The sequence below is a fragment of the Prenolepis imparis genome, unplaced genomic scaffold (genome assembly GCF_030444845.1).
Source record: "Prenolepis imparis isolate NDT839.2.m4 unplaced genomic scaffold, iyPreImpa1.0 SCAF_11, whole genome shotgun sequence".
NCBI lineage: Eukaryota > Metazoa > Arthropoda > Insecta > Hymenoptera > Formicidae > Prenolepis > Prenolepis imparis.
In genome coordinates this window covers 7,276,017-7,297,528 of record NW_028141169.1, presented here as the reverse complement: position 1 = coordinate 7,297,528, position 21,512 = coordinate 7,276,017, and the positions used below count along the sequence as shown (strand labels likewise).

General features: G+C 40.0%; 2 protein-coding genes across 5 annotated transcripts in view; both read right to left on the bottom strand.

Moving 5' to 3' along the window:
• The window catches only part of LOC145943153 (uncharacterized), a 231,148-nt gene that overhangs the window by 78,080 nt on the left and 131,556 nt on the right, over positions 1-21,512 (bottom strand). The gene's annotated exons all lie outside the window — the stretch shown is intronic.
• Positions 14,932-20,257, bottom strand: LOC145942685 (segmentation polarity homeobox protein engrailed). The gene is made up of 2 exons (XM_083049632.1): positions 18,544-20,257; positions 14,932-16,129 (listed from the first exon to the last, which is right to left on the bottom strand). Exons 1-2 carry the CDS (start codon positions 19,196-19,198, stop codon positions 15,783-15,785), a joined length of 1,002 nt encoding a protein of 333 aa, XP_082905758.1. The 5' UTR covers positions 19,199-20,257; the 3' UTR covers positions 14,932-15,782.

Here is a 21,512-nt window from a genome sequence, read left to right as displayed (position 1 = left end):
AGCCGCTGCCTGCGACGATATTTGTCGAGAGCGCGAGTCTCTTATCTGCGACGAGTATCCCTTTGGATTGTGCAGGTAGACTTGTAAATATTCTTTGCAAGCGTTTTGTGCGCAAAGAGAAAGAAAAAAATATATAAAATATATAACTCTTATTTCTTAAAGTTAAAAGAAAAATCACAGACAACATCATATTATCTATATCATCTTCCGCTAAATTTTAAAGTTGCCTTAAAAAAAATTGTGTCAACTCTCTTTATACAAAAATGTCTAAAAAAACAATCATAGTTTTGATTAAAACAAATTTTTTTGGCATCTGCTGAATGTCTGCACACGTGTATTTCTCTCATCGGAAAATTAATTATACCGCTAGTTTATGTTATTGAAATAGAGCGTGGCAACCATCCATGTAGGATTAATGATCGACGCGAGAAACACGATCAGAGAGCGGTCGTCCTTTCTGCAACGGAAATTGGCATTTCTTTTCAGAAACGCCGCGCGTTATCGCGCAAGTGAATGAGGCCTTAAGTACTGACGATTACGGGTAATAAAAGCGTTTGGCTGCCATCCGGAGAACGTGCGGCGAGTCCTGGTGAGCAAGAAGCGGAATCCTGCGCTTCGATCACCGGTTTGCGCGCATTATGTCGTCCTGCCTCGTCTTTTTCGAACCCTTGCGAGAAAGAAGCCGCGATCCCGTACTCCGCGGTGGCCTCGATTGTTCTTCCCCAAAGCCATTTTCATGCTGGCACGATTAATGACTTTTATTTTATATAAGGGAGCACGGATATATATCGATCGCGCTGTGAAACGTCATTTACATTCCTCGCGAAATAGCAGAAGTGTAATCTCGCGAAAGAGGAGAGCAGTTAAAAAGATGGTTTTAATTTCTTTAAATTACGAAAAAATCAAACGGGTGAAAATTTCTTAGCTTAATTTTTTAATCTGTTTTTATGAATTAATTATGAATAATGCGATAGTTAAGGAATATTAAAAATAAATATTCTGTTCCTCTGTTCTACATCCTCTATTTATATTCAAGAGGAACAATCGTGGAGATTTCTCAGCTGTATTTATTTCGTAAACGCATATACGGCGTATCTGAGCATCAGCAATTTGCTGATGCGTGGTTGGCGAAAATCCTTCCGTAAAATGCGTAAAGTCCCGGCGCGTGCTCGCGTCTTATATCAAGTTTTCCGTCGACGGTGGAAAGTGCAATATTCCGCTGATTAATGACAAAGTTCCCAGTGTGTACGACTGTTCCTCCCCTGATAAGAAGCAGCCCTCAGGAGTGTGTATTTGAGATCGTGTCTCGGCATCGGTGACTCTGTAATGGGGTTGAGCGGCGCGCGGGGGGTTACGTTTTGTACGCCACGCTATCGTGGCCTGGCAACCATCGCGATAGATCATCGCGGTCGCACCCATAAACAATAACTTACACTTCGCCGACCTGTAAAGCCAGACCCTCCCTTCCTCTCCCCTTTTATCCGTGCTTTGCGATTTCTCATGCGCTCTCTTCGCGCATCAGCTTCTCTCTCCCTGGTTCTCTCTCTCTCTCTCTCTCTCTCTTTCTTTCCCTCAAGTTTGCACACAGATTCCTTCTCCTCGCGATTCTATTTTTCTCCGAAAGAAAAGGCCATGTCTTCGTTTGGTCTTCGTCCGTTTTGCGCTAGCTGAGTCGACACAACTTCCGCGATAATTTGTCTGCGTGGAAGTACGTGTGTATTTTTGCGCGGTATAACCATATATACACTCTTTGTTACGTAACGCTATACCTTTCTTTCCTTGAGTAATTATCTACAATTCCTCACACGCTCAGTACGCTGCGTGTCTCGGGTTTCCTTCGATCTTCGTCCTTCAAGATTTCCCAAAAAAACTTGTTCTTGATCGCGAAGTCAACATGATATTCCAAGAAATCGGAAATAATTATATGCTATTAATAATTATCAATAATTTTGATTTTCTCATCTCATTTAAAAAAATTTTTTTTAATTTTGTATCTAATCTTGTTGAAAAATTAAAATTTATCATTATGACAAAATGTATCTTTTATATTAAAAACGATGATGAATTTTATCAGCTCAGAGGATGACAATTCTAAGACAGAGATTTCTGATGATCGGCGATAAACAATTTATGTTATATGTATTAAATATATGATAAATGCGCCACATGTAATCGACTAGTAATACTAAACTTTTGCTTAATCTTTCAGTAATATTTTTCCCTCCTATCTCGCGACTACATATTTCTTAGCTTCGATTTCCCGTGGACGAAAGCGCCCATTTCTTGAGAAAATAATGGATTCCCATGCCGAGATAAAAGTCTGCGCGTTATTCGTTTCCGTGAACATTTGTTTCCATCGCAATCCTGACAATAATATATTCCACTTCTTACGAGGCAAATTCGCTATTCTACGGTTCTTTGCAACACATATATAACATTAGAAGAGTATCATTCAAATGCGTCATCGATATACACAGACGCTCTTTCCTATCTAAAAATGAATAATGACATCTCCTAATTTTTTAATTAAAAAAAAAAAAAGAATATATGTATACTTGTCCTATTCTTCTCTGCATAAATTCAAAAAATTGTCAAACATTTTTTCCAACGCGATTATTCCTTAAATTCTCTTATTAGAAATGTATCGTAGGAACATCGTCCGCGCAAGAAGAAACTATACCGGGGAACTCGCACGATCCGTTACTAATTATAAGCACGACAGTGCAATCAGGAACAAAGGGTTTCTCGCGCCTCTGTCGCGGATCCTCTATCGTCGTCCCTCTTAACGTAAGAACGGAACGTACATCGGCATGACTTACGAGCCTTAGACTCGATTCCTATGTACCACCTTATAACTCGGCGATAAATCTGATTCATTGAAGTCCTTTTTACCCTCGCGTGCGCGCGCGCGAAAATAATAATCGTCATAAATTATCGACGGAAATCGCGCTGGTTTTGCACGACCTCGAAGAGAACGCGAATCCAGTCTCTCTCCCTTTCTCTTTCTCTTTCTCTCTCTCTTGTCCCGATAGCTTTCGACGTATTCAAATCCGAGCGACGCGACGGTGGGCGCTTTAATGGTTTCGCCGCGACGTACCCTTTGAGAACGCGTCAATTATATTACACGACTTCTCGCGCCGACCCTGAATCTCTCCCTCTTATTCCTCCTCCGAGTCTGCCTTAGAAGTTTTAAGTAACGGGCTGCGCCGATTCATCTTGCGATTGTGCTCGCGTGCGCTCGTATTCATATTTTATCTCAAAGCCATTAATCCTTCCTTCACATTGTGGTTAAATTTGACTAACATAATTACCACGTTAAACCAGATTTAAGCTTAATAAATGAATAGCGTTATAATTTACGTTAATTGTTGGAAATTCTATTGCTAACTATACCTATATATATTATTCTATATCAAAATCATGAAAATATAATACGTCATATTATCATAATTGTTATGATACGCAATGTCTAATCTTTAAAGATATTATAATTATTTCTATATGAATGTATATAGGTATATATCCTGAATAGATACGTAAAAACGAAATTATTTTATAATTTATTCACACATGGATAGTCACATTTATTCTATGTGAAGTATTTTACATATAGCACTCGGACTGAACTACGTTTCACGGCTAACAGAATCATTATCCCCGCATTGATCTTATTAAGCCTCTAATCATCATAGTTCCGAGCTACGAGAGAACGAGAGCGCGGGATTAATGCGATCGGTGATCATTGCGGTCCGATATTTATGTTCCGATCCGCCATGAGAAATGATCGAGGGCTGCTGACGGCGTCTTCTTATTGATGCCTATATACGTTTACGAGCATAGCTAATGACTGGTAACGAACGATTCGACAAGTGAGGCCGACTTCCTAGTAGATTCTGACGCGAGTGCCAAGGTGGTCCGCGATCGTTAAAAGATGGCGCAAAGCCCGCATGAACCACCTTCAAAGGCTCGTTGACAGGTACACATTAAACTCTCACCTCGAGACACAACGCATTCCTACGCCTGCATTTCAAGCGATCCGTCTCTCGCATTTGTCAACGTATACGATGTGAGAGAAAACCTGCCGAAATATCGTTATAGATGTATAGTCTGACGTCTCGCGACTCGAATGTTATGGAAATGTACTGAAAAGATTACGTCAACACACGTCCATCCAAAAATAAAATAATAATGGTTAGTCTAGAAAAGCGTGTAAATGTACGTAAAATTCTAGCCATTTGTCTCTTTTCACAAAAAACGAAATGTTAACTTTAAAAGGAGTAACTATGTATGTACGTGCGTGTAAATTCTATTCGCTCTTGAATTATAAAAAAATTTATTTCAAAATTTTGTTCATTTCTAACAAATCATCGTAAGCATATCTCTTTAAAAAGAGAAACTGTAACAAAAATAAATAACGACATAGGTTTATAAATTTGAATAAAATAATTCGCGCACAGCTCGATATATATGATTTTATATATTAAAGATATATACTTCGAATTATATCTCATCTTCGATTATGATAACCCTACAAGAAACTATCTTGTCGTTTCGCGCGAAATCGTACGTTTCACTTTGCGGTATCGCGCAATAATTTCCAGAATACAAATAGAAAGGACAAGAAGGGGCTCTCTTGCGATCGGCAGCATATTGTTTCGTGGCGCCGAGATGAATACACGCGAGGCTTTTCTCCGAGGGGGAGATCTCCCCTTTTTCCTCGGAACAAATCCCGACAAATGGCCGGAAGAGTAAGTATTGTATCGCGATCCGGCGTTATCGGGGAACGTTTTGTCGGTCACCCTCCTCCCCTTGTAGCGACGCGTGAAAGGGTGCGACGTGCCGATAGGACGAGGTCGGATTCTGCGGACGAAATAGTTTTCATCCCCGTTCTTTCGCGCCGCATCGCGTCGAGCTGCTCGAAAAGGGTCGCACCCTCCGACGTTTAACACCAGCGCCGGGAGAGATGTTTGATTAAATAACCGCACCGATGAATTGAAACGGGCGATGAAGTGCATGACTTGTGTTTCGCGACGGGGGTGCATCACAATGAGAAAACGTCGTGGAAAACGTCGAGATACCCGAATACTCGCTCCTTTGGTATGCAATACGACTTTTATTTCATCTGACACCATCTAGGACTAGGACAAAGTGTGCGTCGCCATCTGTCGATGACATAACACGCGCAATAATACTTCAGTAGTTTTGCAGCTGTGAAAATTTAATTTTCTTAATGATTAAATCAATATATAGAATTAATTTATGCGTACATATAAATATTGTGTAAATAAGTTTCGCGCAGAGAATTAATTTATTTCCCAAGTTTTTAATTTTCGTGTTAAAGTCGTTTAATTGAAAGACCGATGCTTAACCAATTACTCTTGCGATCTTTTTACTGAAACCGTAATATAAACTTCGTTGTTTCCTTCGGTAATTACTGTAATCAGAGTCTGCGAAAAAAAAGCGTTTCGCTTCGAAAAAATGTCTCGAGTGATGATTAGTAACAATGAAGATTTTCGTATCATGCTGCTGATTGCGCGCAAAGTTCTCCCGTCCCTCGTGAAACTTTTCCCGCTCGTTCTCGTCTCGAAGAAAATAAATAATTCGCCTCCGTTGCTTTTTAATTAACTAACCTGCGAGCCTCGACCCTCGTCGTGGTAGACGAAGCGTTCGAGGGTAACTTATCTCCGTGTTCTCGCGAAAGACTTCTCTTCTCACTACCATCGCAGATTCTTATTCTCTAGCAGACTTTTACCTTTATTATGAGGATGACGCAGCATGTTTTTCCGAGCTTCATTTCAAGAAAATGTTTTCGGGAACGCGAGGGTAATTTTTCGCAGACTGTAAGTCATTTACAAGATTCGTGTGTCATTTACGCGATTACTAAGCAAGAGAGCAAGTTGATTAGCCTAAGTTATAAAGTTGGTTATCCTAAGTTAAAAAGAAAATTATCGAAAAATATCGCGCCCTTATAATTTTGAGAAATATAAAAAAAATAGTAACACTATTGATCTAAAATTTCTAGTGTTAAAATGTACAGAAATATTTATCACGTTTACGTTTATTAAGGAGTAAAGCTAACATATATTTCTAAATGAAGCTTCAGGTTTTCCGCCACGAGTTTTCTCGCTTTTAACTTTACGAACCTGCAAGAGCACTTTTTACGACTTGTACGTGTCTATTAGCCTCATTACCGGTCGTCCCCAGACGGGGCGAATAACCCTCTTGGGATGGAGAACGACACCACCCGTTATATTACCCCGATGTTACGCTCCACCCTCGACATCGAGCGCGAATAAGTGCGTCGGAGAAGAAGCGCAGCCTCTTCCATCCCGAGAGCAGCCTCTCATCGCTCGTTTTTTTTTTTCTTTCCTCCATTTCTCTTCTTCTTCCTCGTTTCTCGTGATACCGAGAAAGCCTGCAGGAACTTTATTCTCGCGGGCCATTAGTCCCGCGATTAATTAAAGGATCCCAGGGCGCGATCGCGCCGCCCCCGAATTTTAGCTCGCACAACACAAGGCTCTATTTTAAATTATCTCCGATGGTTATTAGAGATGTTCTTGAGTGAGACGTATAAGACAATCTTAAGAAAGCGTGTATAAGCTCGTAAGTATGCATAACATGAACGTAAAAAAAGTTTTTTTTTATATATATATACGCCACCCCCCCCCCTTTAATTAATATTATTTATCAATCTCTTTCTTATATATTTGAAAAATATAGTTTATTTGTAATATATTCAAAATTATGTCATCCCAAAAATTATATAACTGTTTCTCGGCATAAAATTCTCGATAATATTACATTAAAAATAAGTAAGCAAAATCTCTCTTTTTGATGAATAAAATGTGTCAAACGATCGTCACCATCTACGATAGATTAATAGCGATCGTACAATTGTGCGATCTCGAAAGAGAGATTTGTCAGACGTTTCAAATTGTCCCGAGACGATTCGTCCGTACAAACGAACACGTGGAATTCGCGCGCAAGGAGGGTTGCCGTTCGCCCTTTTCTGGTTTCGAAGGGAGAGAAGAGGAGCAGCACAACCGGACCAGCGCTGGATGTTTATTTAACTCGAAGTAATTTGATCAAAAATTTAATCAAGTCGGATTTTTGAGCGGCGCCTGAAAGCGTGCCGAATCAGCCACGTCGGGGCAATAAAACTCGAAAGAATTTTCCGTCTCCGTCTTCCTCGCGCGCGCTTACACTCCTCTCTCGTCCGTCCGCGTCTCGCACGTTTATGGCACCCCCTCCGATATAAACGTGTCTCGCGTTTCGAATCTCACGGCAGATTTTTCTCCGATACTTGTTTACGCTTGCGCGCCGAGAGCCGATTTGAAATTGTAATGCGAACAACGACGAATCGTATAAGCACACACGTCGATAACACTTGAATAACTCGTCGGTTATTATACGTCTCGTGCGTGTCGAAAATCCTATTAAAATATTCTAATAAAGATAGATACAAAGTTGTAAACATGCATGCTTGAATCTAAGAATTAAATAAATGTCTGCGTCGTTTATTTCAGATTATCTCGCTTATCTTTCCTTACTTTATAATTTGAATTTCACTTCACCAATGAATATAATTTTATGAAACTTATGTATAAACCTGCTCGGACTTAGATTAAGAAAGCTCGAAAGAAAATAAAAAATCTACAGAGCAAAAAAAAAAGTATTATTAGTGCTTAATCGATTGGATGTAAATGCGATCCGCTCGCATAAAAAAAATGTGATTTTACACGCGAACAATGACTTTTTTTCTCGCGCCATTGATCAGGAGGGGGTAGTTTGCTGGGCGACGTTTGATAAGGGTGTAATGCGAACGGTTGTTCCCGCGTGATAATTGCCCGGAACTATTTCAATCGGGAGTGATACTGGCGGCTGCTCATAAAAACGTCATTTAAAGCGAGGGTGGAAGACGGGTGGCCGGTTAAGGACGGGGTGAAAAAGAATATTAGCATGCCGGCCGAGAGGATCCTCCGCCTACGCGGATCCTTTCGAGAGGACGACTCCTCGCAATTCAACGAGAAGGATGACAAGACACTGAAGTAGGAAGGAAAGGCGCCAGAGTGAAAAAAAAAGAGGAAAGAACAGAGAGAGAGAGAAAAAGAGATACGGAAAAAATAAAACGAAGGATTCGGGGAGGCTCGATTACGGGGCCGTATTCTTTTAATTACCGGAGTCCTTTGGAGCCAACGAAACGTTTCCCTTTTAATTGCGCTCCCCAGCCTGTACATTCCGCGATCGTTCTCTCAAAGAATTTAATTACCGGCGCGTATGGCAAGTATCCCTCATGCTCGTTGGTACCTCTCTCCGCAATTGGTGCTGCAATTACGCATAAAACAAATACGACGTAAAGCTTTATTAGGATCCGGCGCGTTACCATTTTTTGCACCTACCATCCTCTCCCTCCTTCGTGTCAACCCAGCACTTTATGATCGTTAAATTGATATAAGCGATACATCTCGATGATAATTGACAGTTGTGCATTTTGATGTTGCATTTTGATATTCTGATATTTATGAGCACCTTGAACGTCGTTGGAGAACATTATTCGAATAAAATCTACATATATACTGTATGTATATTTTCTAAAGTTATTTGAGAAAAATGGAATCAGTTAATAAATATAAATAACCAAATATTAATTATAGTTAACATAATGAAAATCAAACTTTTTCATAATTTTTCATTTTGTTAATAAACTATATATTTTTTCTGATTTTATATTTTTTCCATACTTTTTTATAATTAAAGATTCCAATAAAACATTTTCCTTCCCATGAAACAATCAATTTATTTACACAAATTTCTATAGCTTCGCACTCACGTTACAATTATATCTCGTTCTCAAAAAGAAAAAATTTGGCTTTTACGACTTTCGCTTTCGATCTAATAAAAGTTAGCTGATTTGCATCAAGAACGGACATCATCAGCAGCATCAAACGTCAAACGAACTTCGTATCCCGGGAGCGTCCAGGGCATCACGGATACACCAGCAGATCCAACCGCGGTCCACTTTGCCGTTCCGTAACATACAGAAGGGGGAATACAGAGGAGGATGAGGGCAATCGGTCACTGATTTGGTCAGATCCATAAGGAGCGTGCATAGCAAGGCGCATTAATGACCCGACAAGCATTCCTTGCCCAGATGCCCGTTTCTCTCCCTCTTCCCTCCCACTCTCTCTTGCACCGCACTCTTTCTCTCCCGTTTCGTCCCCCGGCAATCTCTTTTCTCTCTCTTTTTCTCTTTATCGTATTCGCTTCCCTCTCTCGCTCCCTTGACTCTGGCCCTCTCTCTCCACCCTCTCACCAGAAGTCTCGCGCGATCGCGTTGGGTGGTCTCTCTACTCTTTTACCGACTCTCCGGTCCCATATAGCCGGAGAGACTTGCACACGTTCTACCGCGTGTTCGGAGGCCGACGACGACGACGACGACGACGAAGTCGATGTCGACGGGTAAACCGAAAGCAAACCTTTATGCCCTTATACGCTCGTGCGCGAGCGCACGTTTACGCACGAAGAAACGCGTGTGCGTGGGAGGCCGTCAGAAGAAACCGATGATGCGTCTGCGTGTTTCGCGAACCGGAAAAGGAAAGAGGAAGCGAGGCGGTACCTTGTCTAGTGCTCCCTTCGATCCGCTCGAGTCAGGTAGCCCGCGAGCCCTTGATATTGAAACGTCGCGGTAACGAACGATACATACTTGTTTGCGAACTAACTAAGCATCGAATCATGTTGAGTCTCGTAAAACAATTCGTACGTAATCACTTGACTCGAAAAAAATATATTTTTTTGTACGTTTATATGTTTTAATGTACTGTGAAAAGATAGAGATTTGCGAGATGTAAAAAATATTACTCGCGAATTACTAACGGCACAACCTGAGCGTAACATTACAACATTACAACTCTCGATAAAAAACGAATTTTATGAAATAACGTAGATAATTACATAATATTATACCTTTTTTGCTCACATTTTTCTGTTGCATCTCACTTAAGATGCCTTTTCAAGATTCTAATCAAAAAAAACTTTTGCGGCTGACTATATAGCAGTTATTTCTACTGTACTACTGCTAAAAGGCATATCTATCCATTTTTACTAATGTAATACCGATCGTTGTGTAAGTTCAAGCATTTTGTGCGCTCCTCGTCTTTTTTATTCTTTATCTCCTGATTGTTTGCATACTAAATCAAATTGTTTCTTTATCTCAAACGATACATTACGAGTTTTGTCGTATTTATTGACGGTTCTTCAGTCTATGCATTTTAAATATATTGGATTGTGCGTATCTGCATGTCGAAAAGTTAAGAGATTTTGCTACTAAAATTAATAACTCTATCATTAGCATCTTTACTAAAATATATCAATATTTTTTATAAAGCATTTCCATTTTTCTAATTAATTAAATTTAAACTTTAAATATTTTGACAAACAATTCTATTCTATGGAAACTTATTATTATATATATATTATATATTTACGCACGCATAATAAATAAAAAATATGTCTATGAGTCGCAAAGATATGCAGGTGCCAGTACAAGGTTGTTATATTATAATAAAGGATATTCTATTACCACAATCAAGCATTCGGGACAATTTCCATCTCTTCTTCGCTATCATCATCACCTTTATTGCCTCTTTAACGCATTCGTAACAATTTGTTGACGAATAATTCGCTCTCTACGATAATTCGCGCTAACAGTCCGCGATAAATTCAACCTCCCTATAACAAATTACCCTCAAATATTTTCAAGTCGATAAACACTCACGTGTTTCGGACCAAGCCGACCGAGTCATTCTTGCGCAAATAGAGCAACCACGCGTCGCATCCCTCAGCTGCTGCCACGAGTCTCTCCACACGGGTTACACGGATTTTCGTCGGACCTTTCCTCTCTGTAGTCGCGCCCGCTATTTCAGCTCGTTAGGATAACGAGGATCTAATGTCGCGTTCGCGGCCTGGCCAATTACGCGGTTACGGACCGAGGCACGTATCTTTCGGCGCATCGGCGGCTGCGATAAGAGGGCGGACTCAAGGGAGGGGGACTTATTAGCCGGAATTTATTGTATATTTCGCCGCAATTTTTCTATTTTCGGCATTTCCCTTGATTAGTCCGAGTGTCGTTACGCTTGACGCGGACGTCTATTGCCGCTCCGTTCCAAACGATTTAATGTCGATCGTCAAGAGTCGACCAGCAAGCTTGGCTTTCATCAAATTTGTATTTCTTATCTTAAAATATTTAGCACATTGAAAATTGATAATATATAACCTTTTTGATTCTTAATTTAGAAAATATTAATATATTTAAATATATATATTTAATATTCCTTAATATAATTTAATTTTAAATGTATTTTTTTATTTTTTTTTTATTAAGAACGCTCTTTATTTTGTAATAAAGTTATATACAAACAGTCTGAATTAAAAACAAAGAATCGACTTGTTTTTAATATTTCAGATGCCAAAAATATTGCAATTTTTATTGTAAAGAATTATTTAAATTATAAAATATTTTTTTTCGACGCGATTTCTTAATCGCAATTAAATCGCAAATTATTTCGCGATTTATCTCTCGTGATAACATATTTTATCGCGTGGCGAGCGAATAATCTTCGAATTTCTTGCACGTCCTCATCTCATGCGAGCCGCGCAAAGGAAGAGCGGCTCGGCTCTTTCTCTCGCGAAGTGATCTATTGGTGAACCATCTGGCCCTGCGCGTCGTCGTAGGGACGACGCATTTACGGGCAGCTAAGTGGCCTTTACCCGACTTTGATTCCCGAAAGCGTGACAATAAATTTCGGTTCGCCGTACGCGCCGCGCCATCCGCCTTTAATTTGACGGGCCGGAACCTCGTTACACTCGTTAATGACAAACGGAGAGGAACGAAAACGCCGCGGAGAAAAGCGCGGCCGATCCCCGATGAGCGCCGATCTTTTTTCGAAATACCGAGAAGAAGCTCTAAAAGACGAATAACGATAGTTCGGTCGTATATAGCAAGGATCAACATCTTCTGTCTAATGTGCGATAATTATCGTAAGACAATGCATGTATTGAAAGAAAATTATACTTATTGCTAGTTACTGATATATAAAAAAAATTTGCATATCTCCGTGAACATGATTCAAAAAAGCAGAAGATTCTCTGAACTTCATAAAATATTTTAGCTTTTTATTCGACTCACCCCTCACTATAATGTTTTTAATAGTACAACTCATATACGTATTACATATTTAAAAAATTCGAATAATATGATTATGTTGGTATTAATTTAATTTGAGTATAAATAAATATAAAATCGAATATTTTTTTTGTAAAATATCTATCGAGATGAAAAACTGAACCCTGCAATCGAGGGCTAACGATCTTGCATGAGTGCCACGTAAATATTTCTGAGCGTGCAATTAACGTTTCGGTCGGTACCGAGAACTAGTTCGTCGCGCAACGCGAAATTCACGCGAAACTCGGCTTTGCCGCAGCCGTGCTGATATTGTAATAAACTGTGAGCGCGTGGCCGCACCGCAGCCATTAATTCACGTGGATCGCAAGGTGGCGGTCCGCGTAAGGGGCATAAGAAGGCGAAATTTAGTGAGCCACTGGCGGGAACGTGCAAACCTCTAATGGCCATTCCGTCGACTATGGGGGTTCTCGACCACAGCGCGGCAAGAGAACCCTCTCCGCGCCCTCCAGGTCCTCTCTCAACAGGGTGAACAGGGTATGGTACCTCACCTAACCGTGTGTCCCTTCTAACTCGTTCTCTCCGCCCTTATACTCCTGCTCCCTCTCTCTCTTTCTCACTTACATGTCAGCCCTCTCCCTCAGCATCAACCCTCCTTCTCTCTCGACCGCGTATGCAACGGCGTTCCAGCAATTACGCATCGCCGCAGTTAAATACAATGGCCAGGACAACGACTCTGTAATTTATCCCCAGTTTGGGCCACCATGCGTTTGTTTTCAACGACGGTGGAGGTCGTCCCGTCCCTTGCCCTTCCGCGCGCGTTCCGCGCTCCCGCATCCCATGGTGTTTGCCACCAGTGTTTAAATTAATGATAAGTAATAATGTCGGTGGCACATCGTTGGCCGGCCGTAAAATATCGAGTCGGGCGAATTATACAAAAATACCCAGTTTCGGTAAATTTATAGACATTGCGCTATTTAAAGAGTGATACAAATGTTCGATAACGCGCGAAGAGAATTATTACTTAACGATTCGAATGCGTAATTTGTACACTTGTAAGCTAAATTTATATGTATGCCGATATAATTATCCAAAATGTGCATCTTCGCATATTTTTCATAATTATATTTAATCAGGACACCGATTCCCCGTAAATTACTTCACCGCGTGAATGCGCGCATGAATCTCTAATGACAGAGACTGTCCCTAATAGTATCTCCGCTTCATTCATATTCAAAAATTTATGGTAATTAATAATATTAGATACACAGGCGCGATTCCTTAACACAAAGATGAGTATACATTTAAAAGCTTCGATAGAAGCCAAATGACGGGGAACTTACAAGTCTTACGAGCTCGTTCGCTGTATTATAATTAATTGACGTATGGATCATTAAGAAATTGACAGTTAATGAATAAATGATCGACATGTAAAATATTATGATTATCGTTGACACTTTATGATCGCGCGGTATTTGTACTGGATTCTTAATATATCGGAATTAAATGCGATATCTTTCCGCATTTTTGACGTCTATAATCGTTCCCTGCTCCAAGATAGCCTTGCTCTGCGCGACGCTGGGGAAAAAACGCACTCGTAAATCCGATCGCGCTGGTATCAGACATACGTGTACCATATCGTCTAACAGGTGTGCACCCATATCGTTTATCTCGCGTCGATCGCTACATCATGGTCTGCGTGTGATTACATTCGAACTACTAACGGCGTACCGTCATCCTCGATTTGCATTTTGTTTAAAGACACGTAAGGTATAGTTTGCGAGATTCTCAAGCAAGTTAAACCGATAGAAAGCATATACTTTTCCTGGAGAAGGAAAAAATACACGCGACACGTCGACAATTAATTATGTAAGTAATAGATCTTGTTAGTGAATTATTTGCATATCATTTTTTTAGAGATTTGGTATCTCTGTATCAAAATTAATAACTTTTTTAAACAGAAATGTTACTTTGTGATATTTGGATATCTTGTAAATCTGAACGGCGCGTATCACATGAATGTCAACATCTTGAAAAAAAGAGCAAAATTAATCTCAGTAATAGGGATTATGTATCACGTTAGCCGCCAGAACATCCAACTCGAATATTTCGGAGTTGCGTTCGGCGCTCGAGATATCGGGCGGCTCGTTAGTTCGGGATCAATTAGCGCGTCGCGACCAGAAACGAGAGAACTTTGAGAGTTTTCCCGATGAAATAAAACGCCCTTCCAAAAACGCGACGCTGTCGCGCGCGCAGAGAATACAGTCGGAAACGCCACAGTATGGCGTTAATTAACGATGCTAATTTTAGTTGAGTGCTTTATACCGCAACGGCGGCATTCTAAGAGTTTCTCAGTAATATAATTGCTGAATTGCTAATCAAGCTATTACACATCGTTATTGCATTTTTATTTCTGTTACTTTCACATACGGAAACGCGTTTCTTTAGATTGCTTGTCATCTTCATTAGCTTATCTTTATTATCTTCCTTATTTTTGTGTTTGTCACAGTGTTGTATCATTTCCGAATTTTGTCAATATCGTTATTACGCGAGATAGTTTCATTAATATCTATTAGTAGTGATAAATTCTGGATGATAAAATGGTTGAGAGGAGATAATGTATATTAAAGATTTTCTTTTTTACTGCGATTTAATCAGAAACGAAACGTAAGCGGATTACATATCGAATATTATGATCACTTATTGCAGGAGAAACACTGGAATATATACGTTATACTTTCCATGTCTATATATGCGTGTATAATATATGTATTTAGGTTTGTATATGAGAATTAGGAGTATAATATATATACAATGAGATCGAACCTTTACATAATATAATAACCACATCTTAACTAAAATCTATTCGGCATTTTACATATACATAAGACTACAAATTATTTACACATTATATACAACGAAATAAATAATTTATATTTTTGATATACACTAATTAAATTTAATTCTCTTATAAATACTATTTCTAACTAACACACACTCCCCCCCCCCCCTCTGTCTCTTTATATATATATATATATATATATATATATATATTAATTTTTTTTTTTTTTATAAGCGGCATACCAACTAGGTACACACTTTAGATTTAAAATATTTATATATGTATTAAACAAATGACTTTTTTTTAAACTTATCCTTTCTATTCTTTTACTAATACAATTCTATTCTTTTACGTTTTAATTATACATATATTTACATTTAAGTGCGAAAATGTTAAAATCAAGTATTTTTTTATTATTTCTCTCATGCATAAATTATCAATATAATATATAAATTTATCCGCTAATTTTTATGCAAAATTTTGCCTCACTGGCATTCGTAAATATGTATAGATATATTACATCGATTTACTTTTCATGATTTTTTATTTTTATATATTTTTTTTTTTTCGATTGCACTTTTCATTTTCAGTCTTTATTTAATCAAAGATGATTATTCGCAATTTTTTAATAAATATTTTAGTTACTTTTTTTGTCCATAACACTCGACTGACGATGATTTCTAAGAGATGTGACTGTAGCAAGATATTATTCTGATCTCTAGCTTCTCGCTTTCATCGCTTTCATTTAAATTTACACGAGTCTCAATGATTCCTCTCGTTTACGATCTCTTCGTCGTCATCGTCGATGGGCACGGTGGAATGATTGTAAAGGCCTTGCGCCATTAGCTGAATGGCCAACGGATTTTTCTGTCCGCTCGCCTTCTTCAGCTTAGCCCGTTTATTCTGAAACCAGATCTTGATCTGTGCCTCATTCAAATTCAACTCTCTCGAGAGTTCCTGCCTTCTCCTTTCCATCAGATATCGATTCTCCGTGAATTCTCGTTTCAACCTGGACAGTTGTTCGGCGCTGAAGGCCGTTCTGGGTCTCTTCTCTTCCGGCGAACTGTTCTTACTGCTTTGCGGACGTTTCATTCGCCTTGTGCGCGGTCCTGAAACGACAAAGGAACTTCGCATTAATCTTCAGACTTTTGTGATTTAAATCCGAGACAACGTGGGGGAGGGCGACATTATGTCGCGGCGGAAAGTGGGCGTTCTCATCAATTTGTCCACACACATACACACATGCACACACCGAAGTGATTCAGCGTTTTTGCGACGACGAGAGCGCGAACGAACGAGCGAGCTCGTTCGCACGGTAGGAAGGACACTCGGGGATAACTATATCTGAGCAACAGCTTTGGAATTTAGCGAAGGCGGAAATAGTTCGACTAATCGCGCAGAAACGTCGTATATAAAATTCTATTTATGCGAATTGCAAATTAATTGCGAATTGTGATCTATGCGTGTCTGATCGCGCTTTGTATTTTTAATTAATAATATTGTACAGTCGCATTACGTAAATGAATTCGGCGGACTTTATTATCGAGAACTATAGATCATGCGTGATTTCTTATTTTCATTTTAAATGATTGAAACTTTGTGAAATATTTTTTGAACCGCGATAATGAATATTCCAATTACCTTTCATTGCCGCCTCGTAACCAAACGTTTATAACGGCGAGTTCTGAGCATTACACGTTTTTGATTTTTGTTTAACTATTTAGATAACGCAATCATGTGTGAAGTTGAAATACATCCGCATGCTTTTGCGCAACTGTATAGCTATTGTCAACGGTCTTATTTTCTTTGAAGAGAAATCGCGAACGCAGTTGTTTAAAAAATGTATATCTCCACGATGCGCCGTAATTATTAACAGAATGTAAAGAATGTAATTTATAATTATTCTTATTATTATTATTGCTGAAAGAAGTCATTACTCTTATTCTTTGTAAAGATCTACTTGTCGTTAATATTACTACCAATGTTTTTATCGTTTTAAAGATTCTAACTCCAAAAAAAAAATTAATTTCAACGCAATAAAAAACTGCAAACTTGTTAATAAAAATATAAGAAAATATAAAATAATAAAGATATATAAATTAAGAAATCTTACAAAGGGCACGAAATATTACATAAATTTACACTCGAGGGTTAACGTTCGGCAATGAAGAGGCTCACGGAAGCCAAGTGGGCGATCCTCGGCAATTAGCAGCGCGATTATCGGATCGAAACTCGCGGACCACCCCGACGCGCAGCAATCTAGAGAAGACCAGTAGATGTTCATCTGAGAGAAAAAGAAAGAGAAAGAGAGAAACGGATATCGAAGGAACGACGAAGAAAGCAGAAGAATAGCAGCATCGTATGTGGGACACTGATTGCAGAGGGTAGTTTCGCGAATGTAGGTTCCACACAATTAAGTCTTGCGAACTAGCGCAGGTGCGGCAACGGGCCGTTGACCTCGTCTAGCTAACTCGCGACTATTAGAATATAACTTATGCAGCTCGTGATCCTTTCGAGACCTCCTGCGCCAAGTCAATACGTTATTGCAATAATATCGAGCGGCGAGATGGACATTAAGTCCATATGTCGACAAGGCGTACGTCGTATAATTTATTTACAGAGCGATTGTCTATAATATAATGACAACGGGTAATTAAACACACTCGAGGCGTTCGCGCGAGTTGAACGCGATTGGCGCAGAATCCACGAGAAAGAGAAGGCGCGATTAATCATTTAAATAAGTTTATATCAAGTGTACGAATCGCGATTTGTACGTCGCGTTTCGTTTCGTGTATTCCTATCATTAAGCGTCGTGTTTTCTCTGTGTCATACACATTCGTGCGCCTCGGAGCTGTTTTGCTCCTGTTGGTCGGAACGAATAGAGTCGCTAAGCCGAGAAAGTATGATTCGCTCGCGAAAGGACCGCGCGATTATGTATGTAAAAAAAAAACGACGCTTATATACGTTAAACCCTTTAATCGCGCGCAAAGAAATGGGAGTGACTTTTTCGTTCAATCCGTGACTTTCAAGTACAAAACATGATGATAAGCACGGACGAAAACAACATTTTGCACGCGAAAGGATTTCACTTATCTTCATACCGCATAATTTTTCAAATGCTTTGATAGGGGATTTTAATTAGCGGTCGATCGCGATTTTGTGACTACATAGAGCGGCATAAGTGAACAAAACATCTTGATAGACATTTCCGACATTGCGACCACGCAAGTTCTTCTTGCATGTATTGCATGTAGTTAAACGTACCAGTCACGTACTATGCTCACGAAAAATCCGATAAATTTCTAACCTGTTTGCTTTTTAGCGCACATTGTTAAACCGGTGCACGAAATTGATATCTACATGACACGTTAATAAAAAAAGAAAAAAAAAAGATCGATAAATAAAATCCAACGATACGATTATCTGAATTCGATGTATCAACTATTCGCAATTATTACATAATAATTGAATTCTTATGAAACATATTTCAACGTGCAAAAAATTATTTATCTGTCAAACTTACCAGAGCTCGGTCTATCCGAGTATCGAGTGCAATAGACCCACGCCGGCCATAGACTTTGATTATTGTTAGTACTGTTTTGTTGACTCGTCGACGTGCTACCGCTAGTGTTCTCGCCGTTCAAAGAATCGCCGCTGATCGTGGACGACAAAGACGGCGGGCTAGTGACCGAACTGTTGGTGGCCGAACTTCTGTTGGACGCCAGGCTTTCGAGACTGCCGCTTCTACTGAGCCCATTGCTGTGCTTCTGCAAAGGTGACGCGATTCCACAAAGGGGCGAAAGGTCCTTCTCTCGGATCGGATAATTTATCCAATGACCCTCACTAGTCGACTGTGGTGACGAGAGGCGCGTGGACGACACGCTGAGATCGCGTGGAAGCGGAAGCGGACTGCGTCGCGGATGCTGCGCGGGATTAGCGGCGGACACCGCGGTTTCGTTCGGTACCTTCGTGTTGCGAATGGCGTCGCGACCGAAATCCGACTTGAGGATGTTGACGATGCTGAAGCGCAACGACCTCTCGGTGTCCTGCTGGAGATCCGGCTGGTGACGATCTTGACGCGGCATTACGTGGCTCTCCGATGACAGAAGCTCGCGATGGTGGTGGCTCGCAACCCCTAACGGCAAGCTGTACGCGCCATAACTCTTCACACAGGGCATTTTTTCTTGTATCAGAGAGTCTTTGCTCGATAAGATGAGATGGGAGATTAATAGTGACACTAGCCTGTAGTAATCATATTATATAGAAGAGAACACATCACTGTCCATCGTGCTCTCGCGTAAATTTAAGCTCTATCGATATCACGTAAATGAATGCGAATTTCTGAATCGCTTGCGATCTCAAAAGTTTATTCGTTAAACACCATTCACCAATATTATTGTCATCGTTCACGTGTTGCTACAGTCATCACGAATCACTTATTTCGTGATTACACGATCTTGTTGTTATTCACTGCTCAATTAACTCTTCGTAACTTTATTTATTATAATCGCCTCGAACGTATCTTAACGTATTGCACGATAGAGGCATTGCATGAAGTACTCTTAGAAGTATTCATACATCCGGTATGGTAGTGGCGTGTTAATTATCGGCTCGCCTTCGGAGCCGGTTCGGAGACTCCTGCTATCGGCTTTTCCCGAGGGTTTCCGAGTACTCTGGCGAGTGCTGTGACGGGTCTGACTGGCTGTCCATCCGTCGCTCAGTGATGTCTAAACTAGGGGACCAGCGGTCCCTACTTACCGCCTGTCCCTCCTTACTCCTGTCCCCTTCACTCCTCCTACGCCGCAGTCCGGAGTGCAGTGCACTAGACACTCTCGATTGTATCTCTATTAACTCTTCGGTCAAAGGCTCCGCCTACCTTACTGGTAAGGTGTACCATGCTCCCTTCTGCTTGTCGGCATCCCCACTGCTCAGTGGTACGGGTAGTAGGGGGCTATATTCACAGAATTTCCTGCGAATCAATGTTACGATTCCTCCGCGATGAGATTCGTCTCTCTCTCTCTTTTTCTATCACTTTGCACCGATCGGTCGATTAATCGATGAGATATTTAACGATTTTATCTCGAGGATCTTTATTCACTTTTTATATTAAACGGTTTGCTTCTTATATTAATATTCGCAACATTTGACATTAAAAAAACATCTTCAATTTTAATGTATAAAATTAAATTATACACTCTTAAATCAACCTAAGGTGAATATCAATAAAATATAAAATAGAAATCTTTAATCTGTAAATTAAAAAGAAAGAAATAAAAAATATTTAAAATAAAATTATTTATAAATTTTATTTTATATATTTTTATCTTTTTTTTTTAATTTTACAAGAGAGTACAGTTTATGAAGATTCACGGTCCATTTGATATTGTATTGTACAAATATACGGATATCCGCGCCACTGTACGAACAATAACGAGAATACTCTCCGCCCCATTTGAGTTCTCCCTCCATGTATTCAACTCTGAGGTCTCGCCCATGTTCTCGCCCCTTTTCCCCCAACACCACGCCTAACTCTCCCCTCTAGTTTCTACCCTTTACTCCATACTTTTGTCCCTCTCCCCACCTTGGCAATGTTGTCGACCCGATCAGAGGAAGCCGACTAATTCGTTTCTTCGAGCCAAAGAGCGCTACCCCTTCCACCCCTAGCCTTTCATCCCGATGCGACGTGGATTTTATCGTCGCGCGACGGAATCGCTTCATACAAAAATTTGCACGAACACCATCAGCCACGACCCTCTTTTGTTCTCCTCTTTTTTTCTGGTCCCGACGGCTTTGCGACGGTTAACGAACAAATGTATTACCCACCCTATACGGCAGATGCTATTCTTCTCTTTGCTCCTCTTTCAACATCCCTCCTTTCTCTCTCTCTCTCTTTCTATCTCTCGCTCAATGCATTATCTATGTACGTCGTATATCTAGTTTTCACCTCTATATCTTACTCAGCTTAACTTATTCCTAGATCGCTTAATCGTACTGACACTTCCAAGGTGATTAGAAAACGAGGGACGGCATGGTTGAGTCTTTTGTTTGCACCTTACGTGACTTTACACGACGCAGCTACCGTGTAATATATTTTCTGTAATCAGTTCTGCATCGTAAATCTCTGCACGCGCATCGCATTTGAATGTTTAAAAGTTCAAAAGGTACTTCCGGAATATTTTATAAAGTTTGTGTGTGAGAGATCTACTTAAAGTATTTGCATAAAAAAAATTAATGCCCCAGCGGCGAATCAAGTTATATTTTATTGCAGACATGACAGGTGCAATTTATTGAAAATCAGACTAGATCGGAATCAGAGACTTTTTCTTCAAGTATTTCTTACTCGGAGCGCGCGATCATCACGTGGAACGGCGATGACGATACACTAGCCAGTTAATCAACAGAACAAGATTACTCGACCATTAACTCTTTAACGTCTAATCGTATGGGATGCTCTTCCGACGAAGAAAGCGTTATTCGGTCCTGACATGAAAG

What these genes read in the sequence shown, in the direction of transcription:
- LOC145942685 (XM_083049632.1), bottom strand. Translation starts at nt 19,198, where the DNA reads ATGCCCTGTGTGAAGAGTTATGGCGCGTACAGCTTGCCGTTAGGGGTT. An exon ending in CTCGGATAGACCGAGCTCTG is followed by an intron (nt 16,130 to 18,543) that starts GTAAGTTTGACA and finishes TTGTCGTTTCAG; the next exon opens with GACCGCGCACAAGGCGAATG.